At 52.7% G+C, this 20,947-nt stretch overlaps 1 protein-coding gene across 2 annotated transcripts in view; it reads right to left on the bottom strand.

The window, feature by feature from the left end:
* Nucleotides 1-17,466, bottom strand: part of KCNN3 (potassium calcium-activated channel subfamily N member 3) — a 148,946-nt gene extending 131,480 nt beyond the window's left edge. For both annotated transcript variants that reach the window (XM_069478666.1, XM_069478667.1), the window contains exon 1: nt 16,567-17,466. In XM_069478666.1, coding sequence (XP_069334767.1) covers nt 16,567-17,466 — 900 coding nt within the window. The remainder of the gene's footprint in view (nt 1-16,566) is intronic.
* Between the last annotated feature and the right edge of the window lie 3,481 nt (nt 17,467-20,947).

Genomic DNA, 20,947 nt, shown 5'->3' with positions numbered 1-20,947 from the left:
GGCACGGGTGGATCCCAGGTTTCATGAAAGGGAGGACACCTCCCCCTGTGCCCCTCCTCCCGTCCTGCCAGGCGCCTCTTTCTCCCCTGCTCATGCTACTCCTCGGGCACCCCCAGCCCCTGCCAGTTCCAGGGCTTCCTCTGTCCCACCTCCCTCCCCTCTAGGGGCAGAGCGGCCTGCCCACAGGCATTCCTTATGTTAGACATGGAAGCAGGGAATCAACATTCTCTGAGAGTCAGCCTGGACTGTCGGTCACTACACTGAAGTCCTTCATTAACGTCACTTCACAAAACACTGCAAGGCAGGCACCATCACAGCCATGAAACAGATGAGCAAACAGACTCAAAGATTAAATCACTGACATCATACAGCCAATCAACGAGGGTCAGGGTCTGGCTTTGAACCCAGGTCCAGCAGGCCTAGGCTGCCCAGGTGGGGTGGCCTTGGTCTACAGTCCCAAGACCCTCACCTCCAAGCCTAGGTCCCAGCATCAGATGCTAGTAGGACTGGGAGAGGACCTCAAGGCCACTCTCCTCCCAGTCTCAAAGGAAACAGGTGGCTTCCCTGCATGGTCCCTGAGAGCCCTGGGCCCTCTGCAGGCTTTGGACGCTCAGTGACGTAGGTGCTACACGTGACACTGGGGATCTAGTCCTCACCTTCCCCAACCCAGAGACCTTGAAGAGCTTATTCCCCCTCTCCAGGCTCATTAATCCCTTCCCCCAACATCCCTGTGGAGTTGAAGGTGCTATAAAATTAGGACTGCGTGTCTTCAGAGTTTTATATTATTTCAGTAACTTTCCATAAAATCAGGCTTCCCAGCCATGCTGGGGGAGCTTTTGATCGTTTATGACTTTTTATTCATCAGACTGCTCTGGGGTCAGCCTTGAGATTTGACCTTGAAATGTGGACCGACTCAGAAGACCCTAGCAACCTCCAGGGACCTTGAGGGAGTGGACACCGATGGTGCTGGGGGCACCAATAACTTTGCTGAATTTTTTAAAAACAAGGCCAGCCGAGCCATGAACTGACTTCTGGAATGCAAGACTGGCCATGCCTCATGGGGCAGGGGCCCAGGCAGAAGCCTTCCACAGCCCCAGGTGCCAGCCTCCGACCTCCACAGCCTCTGGGGCATGTGCTGCCCACGTTATGTTGAAATTGACACTCCTCAAACCTACCAAGTCCAACCACAAGCTCCCTGTCTCCCCCCAAAACTGCTTTTCCCACTGTCTTCTCCATTCAGTTAACAGAAACTCCACCTTCCAGTAGCTTGGGCCAAAAGTCTTGGCCTTATCCTTGACTTCCCTTCCTCTCACCACTGCCTCCTGCCCCCGCATGACCCTTCATCCAGTCCTTCAGGAATGCCTTCCTTCCAGAGACACCACAGACTCAGCCACTTTTTACCATCTCACTGCTACCACCCAGGCCCAAACCATCACCACCCTCACCTGGGCTGTCATCACAGCTTCTTAATAGGGCTCCCTTGCCCTGGCTCCCCACTTCCCTGTCTGTTCCCAACTCTGCAGCCAGAGTAATCCTATGAAAATGTAATTCAGATTTTGTCACTTCTCTACTCTAAGCCCTCCATCTACTCCCATCTCACCCAGGGTAAAACCAAACTCCTGGCTGGGCACAATGGCTGACACCTGTAATCCTAGCACTTTGGGAAGCCGAGGCAGGACGATGGCTTGAGGCCAGGAGTTTGCAACCAACCTGAGCAATATAGTGAGACTCCATCTCTACAAAAAACAGAAGAATTAGCTGGGTGTAGCGGTACACACCTCTAGTCCCAGCTACTCGGGAGGCTGAGGCAGGAGGATCACTTGAGCCTAGGAGTTTGAGGTTGCTGTGAGCTATCATGACTCCACCGCGCTCTAGCCCGGGCAAGACAGAGCAAGACCCTGTCTCAAAAAAAAAAAAGCCAAACTCATCACAATGGTCTACAGAGCCTTGCCATGGGCCTCCTTGCTGCCTCAGGCTTCAGCTATCCAATACAGTAGACACCAGGCACTGAGCTCTTGCAATGTGGCCAGTACAACTGGATTGTTACATCCATTTCATTTTAATTAATTTACATACGAAAACCAATACTCCATTCATTTATTGCAAAATTTTTCAGTATGTTTGCAATAACTTGGATGTGTAAGTCTACTCTTTTAAATGTTAATTTCATGAACTTTAAATATAGACCAGGTATTTCCAATGAAGATTTAGTGTCTGATTGAGATGTGTTGTAAGTATAAGATATATACTAGATTTCAAAGACTTAGTATGAAAGATAGAATGTAAAATAGCTCATTAATAATTTTTCACATTGCTTATACATCGAAATGATAATATTTAATACTATTAACATTAATTTCACATTTCTCTTTTCACATTTTTTAATATGGCCATTAGGAAATTTTAAATGACAAGGGGGCTGGCATTCTGTTTCTAATGACCAGTGCTGTCCAGACCATGGCAGACATGGTCCTGACCCAGGCCCTTCGCATTGCTATTTCCTCCGCCCCAGAGGGCTGGCCCCCTTACGGACTTCAGACCCTCCCTCAGACGTCACCTTCTCAGTGAGGCCTCCCCTTAGCACTTAGGTAAAATGACTCTCCCCACGGAAGTCCCTGCACTCCCATCCAGCTTTAATTTTCTTCATAAGCACTTACCACCATCTAACAAAATATATAATTAACTTACTTAATTTACTATCAGGTTTACCTACTAAAATGCAAATTCCCCGAGAGCAAAACTTTTTGTTTCATGGTTTTTCTCTACTGCAGTCATGCATCGCATAAGAGCGTTTTGGTCAAAGATGGACCACGAGGACAGTGGTCCCATAAGAATACAACGGAGCTGAAAAATTCCTTTCGCCCAGTGACATCTTGATGATCCTGATCCTGTGTAGGCCTAGGCTAATGTGTATGCTTGTGTCTCAGCTTTTAACAAAAAAGTTTTAAAAGTAAGAAAAAAAAATTTTTTTAATGAAAAAAAGCTTATAGAATGAGAATACAAAGAAAGAAATTATTTTTGTGCTTGTGTCATGTTATTACAAAAAAGCCTAAAAACTTTATAAAGTAAAAAAGTTATAGTAAGCTAAGGTTAATTTATTATTGAAGAAAAAATATTTATAAATTCAGTGTAGCCTAAGCATACTATTTACAAAATCTACAGTGGTGTGCAGTAACGCCCTCACCCAGGCGTTCACTGACTCACCCAGAGCAACTTTCAGTTCTGCAAGCTCCATTAGTAGTAAGTACAAGTATAACGATCTTTACCTTTTATACTATATTTTTACTGTACCTTTCCTATGTTTAGATATATTTAGAAACACAAATAGTTACCATTGTGTTACAATTACCTACAGTATTCAGTACAGTAAATGCTGCACAGGTTTGTGGCCTGGGAGCAACAGGCTATACCATACAGCCTGGGTGTGTGGTAGGCTACACCACCTGGGTGTGTGTAGTGCACTCTATCACGCTTGCACAATGATGACATCACCTAACAACAATTCCTCAGAATGTATCCACATTACGCAATGTGTCACTGTATGTCTCGGTGCCTGGCACATAATAGGCATTCAATAACTGCTTGTTGAATGAACAAAATTACCTATTTTTCTGCCTGGGCTCCATACTTAGCTGGAAGTTTCACGTGCCTAGCACATAGTAGGTGCTTGATGATGGCTGTTGAATGCCAAGTTGATCTGTTAGCAGGATCATGGGGCAACAGAGGCAGAGCTTAGCTGAGTCATCCCGTGGAAGGCGAAAGCAAGTGCCAAGGGGCCTCAAATCAGACACACTGTCTCCCCCTACAGACCCCTGCTCCTCTCCCCACCTCCAGGAAAACTCCCCGTTATCCCAACAGCCTCGGGTACCCTATAGGAAGATACATTTCTTTCCTTTCCATCCACTTTTATTCTCCCAGTGAGAAGACAAATCTGTTTCCCCTCCACCAGAAGGCCTTGAGCCATGGCTACTTACATTATAGTAATTAAATCCCTGCTGCTAGGAGGGTTCAGGAGACAAACAGGCCTCATGCCAAGGGCTGGCCTGCAGGAGGGAGGCCGGCCAGAAGGGCCTGTCTCTCAGCTGTCTCCCGATAGTGAGCAAATCCACTTAGCCACAGTGCCTTCACAGGTTTCCACTTGTGGGGCAGGAAGATGAAAGCCCCCGAGCCCACCCTCCCAACCTGCACCCGTTGAGGAGCAGCTGGGGAGGACTATCACAGCTTTCCTCAGGTCCACTCCCTAAGTGCATCCGTCCTCACGACCCGCCCGAGGACAGCCAGTGGAGGAATCGTCCTCCGCAAGCTCACTTCTCTCATTCTCTGGATGACAAAACAGAGGCCAGAAACCACGTTTCCCCGTGCCTGGTCCAGGGCTTTTCCCTTCACCCACACACTCAGCTGACCTTCTGTGAGTGCCCAGCATGAGCCAGAAACCGTGCGACACGCTCTGCGAACAGCAGTATCTCACTTAGGCCTCACAGCAGCCCCAGCAATTGGGTGATGATCAACCCCCAAGGAGACTGCAAATCAAAGCCACACGGCCAGTAAGTGACAGAGCCAGCACGGAAGCCCAGCTCTGTCCAGTGTTAAAGCCTGTCCCCAACTTCCAGGCTAGACAGGCTAAAGCCTGTCCTACCTCCGCACAGAAGCAGCAGTGGGGGGAAAGATGAAAGGAGTGAAGGCAAGAGGGACCTCCAGGAAGTAGAGGGCGGGGAACAGACAGAAGGAATGGGAGACCCAGTCTCAGGCCTGTGGGTCAAATCCAGGCCACGTGTGTGTGGTTTTGTCTCCTTTAAAACTCACATCATGCCCGTCATTACATCTCAAAGCCTGCTTGGCGCACCAGCCTGTGAGCTCCGCGTCTGCTCAGTGCTGAACCCCCAGAGCCAATCAGAACACCTGAGGGTGCCCTTGTCTCGCTCCATGACACACGTCCCCGGGGAAGAAAGCATCTTCATCCCCACGTACAGACCTGGGCAGTGAGACTCACAGAGGCCAGTTTTCTCAATGAGGTTGCACAGCCAGGAAGCCGCAGAGCTGGGACGAGAGCACCAAAGCGTGTGCTGTGGATGGCCCATGGGAGACTTTCCGCAGCCCCAGAGCCCAGCACAGCTCCTGGGGGTTCCACAAACCTCTGTGTCTAAACTCACAGTGTCCCCTCCCCGACCTCCCTCTCCCCTGCCTGTGAGCACTGATCCCCCTGGGGCTCTGGGTGAGGTGGTGGGGCAGTGGGCGGGGCGCCGTGAAGGGCGGGTGGGTGGGGGTGCACAGCTTCAGGAGAGCTTCAACGACCCCAGTCCAGGGTGGGACCTGAAAAGGCACATCTGCTGCCAGGGCATGGGCTTCAGGGACCCTCTCCTGGGTTCAAACCGTAACTATACCACTTCCTACCTGTGAGACCCTGGGCAAGTCACTTAACCTCTCTGGGCCTCAGGGCCGCCACCTGTAAAATGGGGGTAATTATATCCACTTCACAGGGATGTTGTGAGGATTGAATGAGATTAGGTGTGTAAAAGCATAGTAGGACCTTAATAAATATTCATTCTCTTCGCCTCCCCTATCTGTCCCCCTTCACTCCTGAATAAGACCTGATGTTGCTTTGGAGTCATTTTTGTGGAAGGAAAAAGAAGTTCCCATTTTATGAGAGTAGCGCATTCTCCCAAGCTGCTGTGGATAGAAGCATTATATATGATCCCATCCGCCCACAAGGAAACCCTCATGACTCAACCTCCATCCCAGGCTTGCTCTCGGCTTGCATCAATCTCATTTCACTCTTGAGGGATCTTTCCGTCGCTGGCACACAGCGTGGACCCAATCTGGTGGCTTCTGCCAAAATGACCTCCCACCCGGCTCAGCACCATTACTCCTTGGGAGCAGGGAAAGCATCTTGGCAGAACCTGACACCAGGTCCAGCCCAGAGCGGGAGGGGCCGGGAACGTGGGCCCAGCTGTGAAGGACCTCGCATGATCCCAGGCCACTGAGCTCTCGGAGGAAACAACCAAGGCAAAACCCACCATTGACCAGCCTGGACAAGAGCCACCTGGGTGCCAGGTCTGTCCCACATCAACTCCTCCACCTCCATCCTCAGCGTGAGGAATTAAAATCCCACCTTTTGGATGAAGAGGTCGCTGCTCAAGGCCACACAGCCAAATAGCCAAGAACTGAACCCAGGTCCATGTTAAAAGCCTGAGCTAGGCCGGGCGCGGTGGCTCACGCCTGTAATCCTAGCACTCTGGGAGGCCGAGGTGGGCGGATCGTTTGAGCTCAGGAGTTCGAGACCAGCCTGAGCAAGAGCGAGACCCCATCTCTACTAAAAATAGAAAGAAATTATATGGACAGCTAAAAATATATATAGAAAAAAAAAAAATTAGCCGGGCATGGTGGTGCATGCCTGTAGTCCCAGCTACTCGGGAGGCTGAGGCAGTAGGATCGCTTAAGCTCAGGAGTTTGAGGTTGCTGTGAGCTAGGCTGACGCCACGGCACTCACTCTAGCCTGGGCAACAGAGTGAGACTCTGTCTCAAAAAAAAAAAAAAAAAAAAAAAAAAGCCTGAGCTCTTCCAGGAAGAGTTGGTTGCAAACAATACATTTGGTTGAGGAGCGATCCCCTCGAGTCTTTGAGGACACAGACCCTTTTCACTCCTGGGACCTAGAACAGGACCTGCCACACAGTGGATGTTCGGGATACGTTTAGGGAAGAGGGGACAGGAGAAAGAAAAAGAGAGGAAGGACTAGAACCCAGAACACCCGATTCCAGCTGCACCTTTGCCATGTACAATGCTGAGTGGCCTTGGGGTCATTTAAGGAAGAGGACAGTCCCTGCCCTGCCTTTCTCACAGGGGCGGGAGGGCTGTGTAGGGGCCATGTCCACCCAGGCTGGCACACCTGGCTGGTATATGGAGCCTGGCCATTCAGGGTAGGTATGGTGCCACACCAGGCCACCAGCTGCCCCTGAGGAGGCCTCTCCTGGGCCATCCACCAATGCCATCCAGCTCTGAGCTCCTCCAAAGGCAGTGGCCCAACCCAGAGCAAGCCTGGCCCAAGCCCTCATCACGGTAGAAGAAACATCACCCAGGTCAGGGGATCCAGGCATTCCCACGTGTAGGAGCCAACATGTTCCCCACTGGAAACTGGAAAAGAAAATAGCTAAACCCCCATTTGTTAAAATCAGAAATATTCTCAAAAGGGAAAAAATGCTCTGTAAGGATCCTGCTCATGGAACCTTGTGAGGATGCCGGCCAGTGCCGGCTCACGCGAAGGGCGAGGAGGAACTAGCATCTGCTGGCAGCCCCAGGGTGTGCCGGCCACAGGCTGGCTACTTGCCCAACCATTATCAAGTGTAAGTCTCACCAGGCTAGTGAATGTCGTGATCCCCATTTATAAATGGGGAAACTGAGGCTCAGAGAGTTTGAGTCACAGGCCTTAAGGCAAACCAGCAGTAAGGGGTGGGTCAGAAGTAGCACCCACAGGGCCCCCTTCCATTCGGAGCCACCTACAGGTCTGCAAGGAGTGGTGGCTCAGGCTAGTCAGGACATCACCTCTCTCCTCCCCCTACTTGCCGGGTGACCCCGGGCAAGGCACCCACCTTATGGGCTTCTCTATCTTTAAGCTGAAGCTAAACACCAAACAACCGTCCTTGTAGATGCCGCTGGCAGGCCCGGTGCCTGTGAGCTCTAAGGGGCAGGCACCAGCCCCTGCAGCCCGTGAGGAGTGTCCTGTAAGCCAGTCCCTGTTCACTTGACACTAAGCACCACTTCTGTCCTTTAAGAAAAATGCCCAAAAAGCTGACTCAAAAATAACAGATGCCAATTTGCATATTATTTCACACATCATTTGCATGTTGTTCATTTAGTATCACCAAGGCTCTGCTCAGAATACAACTCTGGTTACCTTGCAACCAGGCCTTGTGAAAAAAAAGCATGGCTTCTACGCAGGGCCAGCCGTGGTCCCCTGGCACGTCCCTCCCCTGCCCAGCTGCTCCTGGTGCCCCTTGGCACCTGGCTGGGAACGTCACCAACTGCCGAGACCCTGGCGCTCCAAGCAGGGTGAAAGGGACAGAAAGAACCTTTTGAATTCTATTACAGAAAGCACCCTGACTCAAGTCTTGCAGGGAAAATTGTGTTCTCGTGACGACACATCAGGCAAGCCATAGCACTTCTTCTCTTCCCTGTCCCAGGCCTGCCTCCTGGTTGGCCCTCTCCCCGCAGCCCTGCTCTCTCAGCTCTTTCTGCCTGGTCATCATCATGTGTCCCCCTGACCTTTCTCCAGGCCTCTCAGCCTCTGGCCTGGCCCCATGGGTTTATTTTTGTTCTCTCTCCACCTGTCCGATTTGCATGTCCACACTCAATGAGCTATGCCCAGGCCACAGATTGCTGACTCTGAGTGTAGAATAACTGGGCCCCACGAGGTAAGAAGGCTCCAGAAGCCCAGCCCAGGCCACCACTACAGCCTTGCCTTCCAGGGAACAGCCCACTTCCCTCTCACTTACGCAGAGTCACCCACTGAGACCCACCCAGAACATGACTGGGTAGCTTGTCACCGAGGTGAGGCCATTTGATTTTATGAGAAAGGGGGCACATTCCTCATATGCTCTCCTAGCAAGGACACCATCTCCTCTATAGCAACCTTCAGCGTGTGGACGGGTGTCATGCACTTGTGTCCCTCCTGTCTCGGTCCTCCGGGTGGCATCGCCTAACAACCACTCTAATAACAGCAACAGTTGACAGATACCGAGGCTCAGCATGTGGCGGCTCCGCACTGGGTACTATGCGACAGGTAGGAGCTGTGATTCCCTCTTAACATCTGAGGAAACAGCCTCCGGGTTCAGTAAACTCCCGGAGGACCCCCCACTGGTGTGCCGGCGAGACCAGTTTTGAACCCAGATCCCAAGTCCTTAACTGCCACGCCAGGCTGTGCGTGCCAGTTACAGTCACCTCTGAGAAAGGAAGAACATCAGGTCTTCAGTCCTAAGTGTGCAGAAGCCTGAGCCCCTGGCAATTACAATGCTAACTAAATATTAAATCTGTCACTGTGCCCTCGCCCTTGACATGAGCGTCTCACTCCCTGCCCAGCACTTCTCGGGATGGGGCAGTCCCAGCAACGTTCCCAGTCCCCTCCTGCCTCCCTACCTGCCCCTGTGTACAACACATGGCAGGAACCTCAAGTTGTCCCGCACGCCTAGCTCTGTTCCCCGCACACTCTGCCCAGGACCCTCCCATCCTGGCTTGTCCAGTCCTTCCAGGAGTCTCCTCAACGTCCCCAGCCTGAGTGACTGCCTCCCTCCCCAGTGCTCCCAAGCACCAACACCATAAACCGCAGCCAGCTGCGTCAATGTTGTCTGGGCGCACGCCTGACGGCCCCCGAAAACACGAGTTTGAGGACTATGGCTTGCTCGTCTCTGTGATGGAGCGTGATCCGGAACCAGATTACAAAGCCTTGGAGCAGGAAGAGAGTTCAGCTTTTATTTTTAAGCTAGAGAAACAGAGGCCCAGAGAGGTGAAGGAACTTGACAAAGATCACACAATAAGCTGGAAGCAAGAGGGGAAGCACCTCCTCAGGGCTCCTTCAAAGCAGGGACAGCACGTTCCTCCGCACTGTCACTGACGGGGCTGAACGACAGCGTGAGGCACAGGCAGGGAAGTAGAAAAATGGGACTCAAGAATGAAGAAAATTCTAGAACCAGGAATAGAGAAGCCCTCAAATCCCCAGCAGAGGTTTGTGGTGGGGTTCGGAAGAGAGAAACCAGAAGTGCACTAGAGACCTGAGACCTCCTTCTAGAACCATCTCTCCTGAGACGGGCGCCTGCAGTAAGTCGCTCAACCCTGTGACTACCTGGAGGAAGTCCTAAAACTCTGCCGCTCAGTTTTCTCATCTGTGAACACAGTTGGTTGTGACCAGTCCTGGGGCCATCGTGGGGACCGTGAGGGACAGCAGGCATGAAAACACCTTGCGATGTGCGATGCGGGGCCATGTGTCTCGCCCCAACACGTAGCCACACAGCCAGGAAGGAGCCAAGAGCAAGGCAGGGTGATGGGGGTGGGAGGACCGTGTGTGGAAGTGTGAGTCGGGTCTGGGGTCTGCCTTGTTCCCTGGGGGTGGAGGCTGGGGTGCTGGGGGCTGTGGCAGGGGCCCGGACCAGCCCAGGCCTTTGCAGGATGGGCTGTCATTTCCTCTGAAATCCCCACACCTCACAGCCTGAGACCCCCCAGTATCCCCCCGAGGGCAGTATCACCAGACCCCCAGTGGGGAGGCATCTCAAGGACTGTCCGGGGCCTGTCCACAATCTCACCCTGAACCCAGGCCACCCCAGGGGCCTTGCCCTGGCCGCCCCTCAAACACCGTCTTCTCTTTGTACCCACACTAGTCTCTCCCAGCCTCCAACAAGCCCTTCCTGCCCAACTCTGGGTAAAGTTCCTCCCATCCCAGCATTTTGCATCATGGGTCTCAGGTCCATAAACTTGATTTGTCTCTTTTAAGAACAGAAGCAATTTATCCAACAGCAGCAGGCAAGGGAAGGGGCATGAACTTGAGAGTCCAGCAGCCCCGGGTTTTGATCTCAGTGCCACCACCAGTAGCGTCACTCCTAACAAAGGGGCCACGACCACCACCTACTTCTGCGACCCTCAGGTGCAAGTCAGCCCAGTGCTCAACAAACGGTCCCTGCCTTTCGCTCTCATCACTCAGCAGCGTTCTCGGGCCCAACACCGCGCTGGGCACAAACGCAAAGCAGTGCGGTCCCTGCCCCCCACCCCTCCCTTCCCTCAGACCCCAGCTGAGCTCCTGGGGGTGGAAGGACAGGGTGGGGGCAGGGCGCCTGAAAACCCGTTAGCCTCCTCCCAACTTTCCTCACCAGAAGAAAAGGTACTAGAATTTTCCTCCCTACAGCTCTAGAGAATGGCACAGTCTTAGAATTCCCCACCCTCATTATTTAAAGAGGAATAGGTGGCTTTCTTTCCTGCTCTCCCTTTGGGGTTTTGAAAGAAAGAGAAGAAAAACAGCTAGGCATGAACACGCTGGCGTGTCTGTCACTGAGCTGAGCAAAGTGGCATCTCATCAATATGCAGCTGCCCCTCACAACCCCCCACACACTCTCCTTTTCTACCCCAAATGCACTTTACAAATAACGGCAAGACAACCGAAGATCTCTATTCTGATTTTATATTTCCATCCGGGCCTCAGATTCACTACGGAGGATACTTAAGTCTCTTTTTATCTTGATTATCTTTACCTTATATTTTTTAAAAGCAGATCTTTTGACCATGGCCTCACAAGATCTCCCTTCCTGAAAGCTCAATAAGAGAAACACAAGGCTATAAAATAGCTTTCTAATTAGTGTGTGCAGGAGAGAAATGCCCCAGCCGTTAAGCCAGCGCCCGGGCAACACCGCCTGCGGGGAAGGGAAGTCCGGATGTGTTATGAAGTCTTTCCCCCAGGACAGTTATAAATAGTGTGATGACACTCAAAGGATAAGTACATACAAAAAGTTAGCTGTCCCCACTGTGGGCTACAAATGTTTGACTCATTTGCAGACTGTCCACAAAGATTATAAATAAAGTCAGCACCAATGGGGGCGGGGGTAGAAGGGCCTGTTTTCACACTGCCAAAGCTTGCCCTGCTCGGGGCCAACACACTCCGTGTGACCCGTGAAGATAAAATGTGTGCCTGGGGCCCTTCGCAGCTGGCTCTCAGCCTCCTGCCTGTAGCCAAATCGTTTATGCACATTCTGCTGCCTTCTGCAACCCTGTCCCGCAGGTCATCCCACAGGGGGGTCCATAGAAAGGGGTCTCTCCTGTTCCTACTTTCCCATCATGCCTGAAACCACTGACACCAGTGCCCCAAGGCATCTCCTCCGAAAACATCAGGACATCCTCTGATAGCCAACAACCTGTCCCAGAGCGGCACCTGGGTCTGAGCAGAAGGTACACAGACAGTCAGTCGCCCAGCCAAGCCCAGGCTGCTGCTTGCAGACAAGACCTCCGTGAGCAGGGAGGGCAGAGAGCAGAACTGGGACCAGTGATACTGCTCAGTCATTGGGCTGGAAGCTGGGGGTGGACTCAATGACCTCTGTGAGGTGAGCAAAGAGACAGAAAACACATTGGCCTAAGGGACACCATTCTCTTTGAAGAGTGAATGGCCAGGGGACCAGACTCCCCTGGGCATGCAAAGAAGCCCGCGAGATCAGGGTGGCTTCCCACAAGGTGATCTGAAAAAGGAAGAGTAACTAGAGGTGAGAAAAGAAGCCACCCACAGAAGTAGACAGGGTCACCGGGTAAGGGCCTTTCCGCCGAGGCCTCTTTCTGTGGCCTGCGTTACTCCCACAAGGCCAGGCAGGGGCAGCAGGGAGGAGCCCAGGGGCAGGAAGTCGGTGGGGCAGGCAAGAGCCAGGCATGAAGGGGCAGAGGACGGGCTCTGCCTGGGAGGTGAAACTCAGACCAGTTTCAGGCCGGGGCTGGGGAAGTGGTTTGAGGTGTAGGAACTGCTAGGAAAGAAGAGCCGCCCTGCTGCACCAGCGTTTTCCAGCGTCCCCTGAGACTACCCCCAGCCCGACCACTAAGGTCCCTGAGAAATAAGGGCCACTGGTGAGTTGCCAGCTCAGCCACCAACACAATGGCAGGGTGCGGGTGGTAAAGTCCAAGCCTGGGGGAGGGGGAGGGCAGGCCAGGCCCCCATCCCTACCTCTCTCTGGACCCAGTGAAGCAAGCACAGCAGGCAGCTTCAGGCAACCAACTGGGTTTGCCCCAAACCAGCTCTAGGAGAAAACACGGAACACCAGGAACCACTCCCCAGATGCTCACTGCTCTAACCTTGACAGGCACTGAGAGGCAGAGAGAGACAGTGTCACCAGGATTTCTCACCAGGATCTCTAGACCTGGCTTTGTCATGGTGTCTGAGCCTTCAGAGAGTAAATCCACCTTTTAAAAAAAAAAAAAAAAAGAAAAGAAAAGAAAAGAAACCCAGACTCCTCATTCAGTTCAAGAGGAGCCCAGTTCTTTTAGGAGCCCATCAGGGCCATCTCGGGCATCTTCGGCATTTGGTCTCCTGGCCCTGGCATAATAAAAAGCGCTGAGCTCGCCCCACCCCCTGCTCCAGCGATGCCTCCTAGCAGAGCTTCCTCCCAGTGTCAGCGCCTGCCTACCGTGAGGGTGGGAGCTGGGGATCGTTCTGTCCCCATTGCTCAACCTCCTCACGCTGGCTCCATTTGCATTAATTTTGAACATGCTCAGGGCATATGCATGTTCCTTTCCAAGAGACCCAGGCCTTTGTGGTGAGTTCCTTCCCCGGTAACAGGCATCAGCCAAAGATAGGTGAACAGGAAGGCCACAACCCCGTGGGAAAAAAAGCAGAGAACTTCGGAAAGCAGTAGCTCAGGGGCAAGGTTAGTAAGTCTTCCAACACTTGGAGAAAATCTTCAATCACGTGTGTCCCCTCCCAAGAGCCTTTGAGTGGGAACTGCCACTGTCAGGGCAGAATTACCCAATCCGACTAGGGTCCCTGAGGTCATCCTGTCCATCCTCCTGCCTCCAGATGGGCCAGCAAAGCAACCAGACACACAAAGCTTTCCAGCAAATCAGGCAGTCACCCATCCCTCCCCAGGGTCCAGCGAATGTCTCTGAGTTCTTCCAGGTGGTGATTCTTCCTTCTAACCCAAACCCTCTTGCCACAAATAGAGTCTATTTCCTCCACAAGGCTGGGAAACAGATGCTCACCTCTCTGCACAACAGATCCATGTTTAAAGGTGGTCTCCAGTCAGACCCAACCCCTTCTCAGAACTTCTTCACTTCAAGATACTTCTCACTCCATTGACAAGTCTTAGTTCCCCATCTGTTAAGGCCCCAACTAATTCTAGAGCCAGAGTCAGATAACAGAGGAAAAAAGACATCTACTTTTCCTCTTATCATCATCATCAATAACAGTCACTATAGATACCATTTGTTGAGCAGGCACTTATCCCATTTCATTCTCCCCACTTGACAGCAGGGGAACCATGCTCGGAAAAGCTACATGACCTTCGGTATCAATCTCTGGTGTTTAAAGAAAAGAAAAAAACTGGGGGTGGGGAGAAAAGAAAAAACGGGGGAGGGGGTAGAGAAAAGAAAAAAACCTGCATGACTTGTCCAAGATCACACAAATGGAAACAGCAAAGCTGGGATTCCAACTTTGATCCAATTCTTTGAAACGATCCTATTTGCCTCCAGTAGAGAAAGGAATATCTGCCTTGGCCTGGCTGTGTCCACAGGACCCGGCACATAGGAGGCACCCAGAAAACACGTGTTTCATAAATGACTCCAAACATGGATGGACAAGTGGAAGGATGGGTGATTAGGTAGGCAAATTAAAGTGAGCCCTGCTTATCATGATACCGGCCGCAAGGTGCACTGGAAGTGGCCACCCCACCAGCTGAGACAAGCAGGACATTCTCAGCTGCTGCCCCCTGTGCGCTGTCATCAGCCAGAGGGGTCGTCAGTTTAGAAATGGGGGAAGCCAAGCACCTCAGGTGGCCTCACCCTTCATTCACCGAAAGTCTGCCTGCCCCAGCTCTGGGAAAGCCCCTTTCCCTGAGTCCCCCATCAGGAGTGGCACCTGCCCGGCGGTGAGCCTCTCCTCACATTAAGACAAACGTGCATGGATCCCACTTTGGGATCTGTGCACAGCCACTGTCTCTGGGAAGAGCCCCGACCACGGTGTCACTGAAAGAAGAGGTGCTGGTCTTGCCCCTCACCACCCCCCAACACTTGGGCCTTCATCAGTTTCCCCCAGCGAGGGCCCCTGGTCCCCGCAGAGGGTGACTGGAGAGAGCTAGGGCTGTGACCAGGGCAGCTGCCAGCCCTGCCAAGCTGCCCGCCCCATCTCCCGGAGTGCCCAGCAGGAGAGGCGGTTCTGAGAAGGCAGCGAGCAGAAGGACCCGCAGACTCAGAGGCTCATTACAGGGAATGACTAAGTGAGCTGCGATTCCAGGGGAAACCCCACTCGCTTCTGCTCACGGAGGGGCTCATCCTTGAGCTATTTCGACTAAGGCAGCTTCCAGGTGCTGCCCTCGACTGGGGCAATCCCCCTGGAGCAGCCGGGTCCCTGGAGGACCCTCTGCCTGGAAGCCTTGGTTTTGGCTATTCAGGTTGTCTTGACAGGTCTGCCCCACCCGTTTCCAGGGCAGGCAAGTCTGCCCATCCCCGGTTACAGCGAGATGCTGGGAATGGGGGAAATCCGATCAGCACCTCCTAGGTTTTTGCGGCTGGATTTCACAAGGAATGTGACAGTCTCGCAGCAGCTGTGCCCTGCCTGAAACAAGCTCTATTTGAAACCTCCAACAGCTGAACCCCTCCCAGCTATCTGCCGGCCAGCCCGCCCAGCCACCCCCTGCCCAAAATGACAAATAGAGAAATCCAAGCAACAAGCAGGCATACGCATACATGTACACACACCCCCCAACAAATTGGGGTGAGGGGTATAACAGGAAAAAAGCCACTTGTCCAATGATTCCCCAGGTCTCTAAGCCTTCCAGCCCGCAGCAGGAGGGCTCCTCTGCGAGCAGAGCATGGACAGAAACCCACCTTCCTCAATCTCCATTCCCTGTGGGAGGGAAGCCCCCTCCTCCATCTTGGGGCTGCACTGAGAGGCTGGAGCAGTGGGGCCAGCTCCCCCTAAAGCCGGTGCCTGCCGCTCTCCATCTGGGCGCACACATACACTCATCTTTATTTATCCCAAGAGAAGGAGTAGGGGTGGGAGGGGAGAACTGGGGCTGAGCTGGGGGCGCAGGCTGCCAGGGACCGCCCGGGAAGCCCTGTCATCCCATCCCAAGATGAGGTGCTCCCCCCAGCTGATGCCAAGGCGGCGCCCATCTGCTCTGCCCGGGTAACACCTGTAGCCATTTTTATCAGGAGATGTTTACGAAGAAGCAGCAGCAGGTTTATTCTGAGTCCTCTTTCCTGAGGGAAGGGACCACTGATTTCCTCCACCTATATTTTTACCCTGACGCCCTCAGGAGACTCGGGTCCTGGGTGGTTTTCTATTTTGCTAGAGTGTCTCTAACAAGAGGGAAATAGAAACTTGGGAAGAGAGGGAGAAGCCAAGGAGAGAAGGGACTTGGGCAATGGTATGGAATCCCCGCCCCCCACCCAGACATTTATTTCTTTTTTATCCTCAAGAAAATGGAGTGGAGCAGGGAGGGGAGGAGAGGAGGGGAAGTCGCAGGAACTGGCAAACACATCAAGGCAGAGTGTAATTAATTGGTGCGTTAAGCTGCTGGGTTATGCTTTAGTACGAGTGAGCCAGGAGGAAAAAACGATTTCTCAGAAGGGATTCTTTAATCCTCCCTAACACAGAGTCTGCATATTAGACACAGTGTATGGGGATGCCCACCCCCGAAGGAAGCGAGGAATGAATTCTCCCGGGATCAAGAAGGAAAACCATGGGAAGTTAGAGTGTTCAATATAACTGAGCAAACGCCTCTCATCACTACCACCACCTCGCTCTCTGTCTCTCCACCTCATTCTCTCTCTCTCTCAAAATCTCTCGCTTGCTACCTACATATTCCTTTTGTTCAAGGTATAAAGAGAAACCACAGCCCCTACCTTTGAGTACAAACCCCAAGAGAGCTCGGTCTCTATCACCATAACAACAATTCCAAACATCCCAAAAATCAGAGCATAGTCACTCAGTCGCTTTCTCTTTTCAAACAGGGCCCTCCTGTGTCCCAGCTTATAGCCAATGTTTTGGTTTTTCCGCTTGTTGGCTTTGGGGAAGGTGGTGCTGCTGGCGGTGGTGCCGGCATGCTGGTGGTTGTGGGTGGCGTTGGGGTGATGGAGCAGGGTCTGGTGGGCATGGTTGTCCTCCCGGGAGGAGATGACAATCTCCGGGGGGTTGCTGGGGCTGAAGAGCTGGAGGGGTTGGCCCTCAGGCTCGGCCTCGATGAGGTTCCTCCGGGAGGCGCTGAGGCGGCTGAGGGGCTTCATGACCCCACCGCTGTACTTGCAGGAGCTCATGGCGATCTCCGTGAAGGGGTTGCTGTCCCGCCGGTGCACCAGGGGGCTGGCCTGCCGGTGCCGGCTGCCTCCACCAGGCCCACTTGTGGCTGTGGAACTTGGAGAGTGGCCAAGCAAGTGGTCATTGAGATTGAGCTGGCTGCCTTGCCTGGAGGAAGGGTGGAGGATGGCGGTGGAGTTGGATGAAGCGGGGCCCCTGAAAGCGGTGGGAGAGGAGTGCAGCAGGCCGGGGTGGACGGGCTGGCTCTGGAGTTGGGCGAGCTGAGACAGGGGATGCGGTGGCTGTTGCTGCTGCTGCTGCTGAAGCTGCGGAGGCTGAGGCTGCAGCGAGGGTCCCGGGGGCTGCTGGGGGGCTGCTGGTGGCGCTGGCGGCGGTGGTGGTTGCTGCTGCTGCTGCTGCTGCTCATCCCCAGAGGATGGACAGGGGCACTTGGGGTCTTCATCCAGGTCCCCCACCCCCGAGTCATGGAAGTGCCCAGAAGTGTCCATCTTGGGGCCTGGCGGTATTCCCTGCAGCACAACCCCCCACCCCAAAGCCACCCTCGCTCCAAAGATGTCCTCAAAGAAAGCCAGGCATCCAAGCTCCCCCACCAGAGTGTCTTGGCTCCAGTCCTCTCTCTTTGGCTTGCGTCGGTTCTCTGGGGCTGCCTGGAGTCCAGACGCTGCCACTCAAGAATGCATTGTATTGGGCAGGGAGGAAGGGCAGGAGGGGAGCTTGGAGAAAGCAGAAGGGGGGAGAAAGAACTCTGTCTCAGGAGGTGGTCCTCTAGGAGCGTGCGAGGCCAGGCTCAGCTTCACTCCTCGCTGGCTCAATAGCTTTGCTCTCCTCCTCCTGCCGCTGTTATATCGTAAGCCAAGCCCACTTATTAGCAGCTGGTCTCATTGGCTTGGCTGCACTCTCAACCGCCTCTAGCTCCGCCCCCCGCTGAGGCTCCTCCCCGGAGGAGGGGCCTGCCGTCCTCCGCTCCTGGCCCCAGTGGCAGCGCAGCGAGGGCTGGGAACTGTAGTTTTTGCTCCACCGCTCCGGAGCTGAGCAGCTGCCCTCTCTGCTCTGGCAGGTATGGCCAAATCCCACAAGCCCACGGCGATAAGGGATGTACGCTCACGCGGGCGATGGGAGGAGGGACAGAGGGCCTCCTAAGGAGCGGAGCTGTGCACCACGATGAGGGGGCAGGGAGCGGGAAAGACGAATACCTAATGATGGCCAGTCTACGATAGGTTGTTTCACATGTTATCCAGATATTATACATTCTCCAAACACAGTGCCCAAGGAGGTGGACATTATGTTCTCTGATGCTCAGAGATGCTGAGTAACAACGTCAAGGTCACAGAAGCAGAGGGGGTCCACTGCTCCTGACACCAAGTGGATAAACCCACCTACCACTGACTCAGTGCCTGTAACATGAGTGTAGGTGCTTCTCCGTTATTTCCAACCCGCACGTCAACCCTATGAAAATGATCGTTCTCCTCTTACAGACGAAAACTGAAAAAAAAGAGAGAGAGAGAGAGAGAAAGAAAGAAAGAAAAGAAAACACTCAAGCACAGATAAGTAACCTGCCAGATTTCACCTAGCTTGTATGTAATGAAAGGTGCTAGGTCCTAGCACTCTGGGAGGCCGAGGCGGGAGGATCCTTTGAGTTCAGGAGTTCGAGAGCAGCCTGAGCAAGAGCGAGACCCCATCTCTGCTAAAAAAAAAAAAAAAAAAAAAAAAATAGAAAGAAATTATATGGACAACTAAAAATATATATAGAAAAAAATTGGCCGGGCATGGTGGCGCATGCCTGTAGTCCCAGCTACTTAGGAGGCTGAGGCAGGAGGATCCATTGAGCCCAGGAGTTTGAGGTTGCTGTGAGCTAGGCTGACGCCATGGCACTCTAGCCCAGGCAACAGAGTGAGACTCTGTCTCAAAAAAACAAAAAAGAAAGGTGCTAGGATTTGAACTTAGGTCAGTCTGATCCCACAACTCCTACACTGTCTCCCAGGATGCTTTTCCAACGTGATGCTCAGGACAAAGTGGTTCCATAAATATTGTTTAAATGATGAATGGGAAAGGGACAAAAAGAAGCTGTTGAAGAAGAGCTGGCCTCTCCAAAGCAGGATGTGTGAGACCAAGGCCCCAGTCCCTTTCCTAACAGCAGGGCATAGAGTTACTGGAGGATCTGGCAGGAAGACTGAAGACCCCCCATGGTCACTCCCTGCCTGATTTACCCCATGGGGCTCTGGGAGTCAGAGCTGGGAACATCTGCTGGCTTCCCAGGTTCAGAATCATCATCATCAAGTATTTATTAAGCTCACACTGTGTGCAGAGGAGGTTCCAAAGGATGGGACCAGAGCTGAATTTATTTTCATTTCTAACTGCAGCAGCCTTAGAGATCAGAGAGGAAGATGCCATTATGGAATTCCCCAAGGACACCTGAGGTTTTAAGAGGAGGGATCTTCCTGTATGGTTCCTGATTCTCCATCACCCTTTGGCCTCTGTCCAGCTCCCTACCTAGATGGGAAGAGGGAAGGGTGGGAGATCCATGCATGCACCCACAGGTGCACACACAGAGAAACATGCATGCAGATGGACATGCATGTACACACATATACATAGATGTGTGCATGCATTGGCACATGCACACATATAGTGGTGAGCTTCTAAAGCAACTCTCCTGAATGGGGAGCAGAAAGGGGCCAGGTAAGGGAGGGGCAGAGCTCCCACCCATGTGCCCAGAGTACCCTCTGTATATCAGTATTCACCTTTCCAATCCCCCATCAGCCTCGACAATTGAGAGTATTACTTGTAATACCAGCCACAACCCCAGATATATGAATAATTACAATTACTCTTGCACAATAATCTTGATGATGATTATTATCAATGACGTAGTCATTTCCCACATGCACACACTGCAAGTCACAGCACCAGGGCTCAGATGCAAGCCTGGGGTCTCATGTTTTCCCATGATCTAGCCCCCCAGCACCCCCACACACCTAACCCCCTCCAGCACACCCTGCCTTCCTTCCCCTTCCCTTCTGTCTTCTTGATTTCCCTCCCTCTCCTCCATCCCCAAACAGAGCCACCTGTTTGGTTCAAGGATTCAGATCATATGTTTAGGTTTGATGATTTTCTAATAAATTATCATTAATATGCTGCTAGTAGAAATGGGTGGTTAGTATTTTGGTTTAATGCCAGATATAGCTTCTGGGCTGTGAAAAGTCATTCTGGGGGCACAGACTCCAGGCCTGGGCATTTCTGTGCCATCTGCACCCCCATGAGCTGCCTTCTGCCTCAGCTGACTTTTCTGGGCCAGTGTCCTGCCTCCAGTTCTCCTGACGGTGCCAGCCAGATCCAAATGGGACCTGGTAGAGCATGTCCCACCATCATGGATGAGGACGAGAAACTGCCTGGGTGGGGCCCCAACTATGCCAGAGCCAAAGACCAGAGGTTCATCTGAGAATGGGCTGGAACTTGACAGCTGGTGCCACTGAGGCAGTTCACGCCCCTCATTAGAGCCACCCTGTCATGAATAGAAGGAGGACAGTGTCATGGTTAGAGCTTGGGCTCTAGAGTCAGACTGCCCAGGCTGGGGCCCTTCTCTGCCACAGAATGGCTGTGTGACCACAGGCAAGATAACCTCTGATCCTCAGCTTCCTACTCTATAGAATGGAAGTAATAAGGGTCTTCACTTCATGAGGTTTGGGGGAAGATTAGATGCGAGTCACTGTGAAGGGGGCTGTCCCACCCCACCACAGAAGGCAGCCCTGAATCTCTCCATGGTGTGCTAGAGCTGGCCAGTACTGGCTCATAAAAGCCAACCGTAGGCATCTCTTCCCAACGCCACATTCAATAATGTCACATTGATAGTGTGAAATCAGTCATGGTGGGAGTATTTACACCACAGAAATTGGCACTGCTAAACATTTACCAGCACACTCCTGCTTTATTCCATGTCACTGCACACAGCCCGTGCTCTCTACCCTCCTC

The sequence above is a fragment of the Eulemur rufifrons genome, chromosome 8, assembly GCF_041146395.1.
Source record: "Eulemur rufifrons isolate Redbay chromosome 8, OSU_ERuf_1, whole genome shotgun sequence".
NCBI lineage: Eukaryota > Metazoa > Chordata > Mammalia > Primates > Lemuridae > Eulemur > Eulemur rufifrons.
Note: the sequence above shows the minus strand (reverse complement) of the source record. Positions and strands in the feature narration are given on the sequence as shown.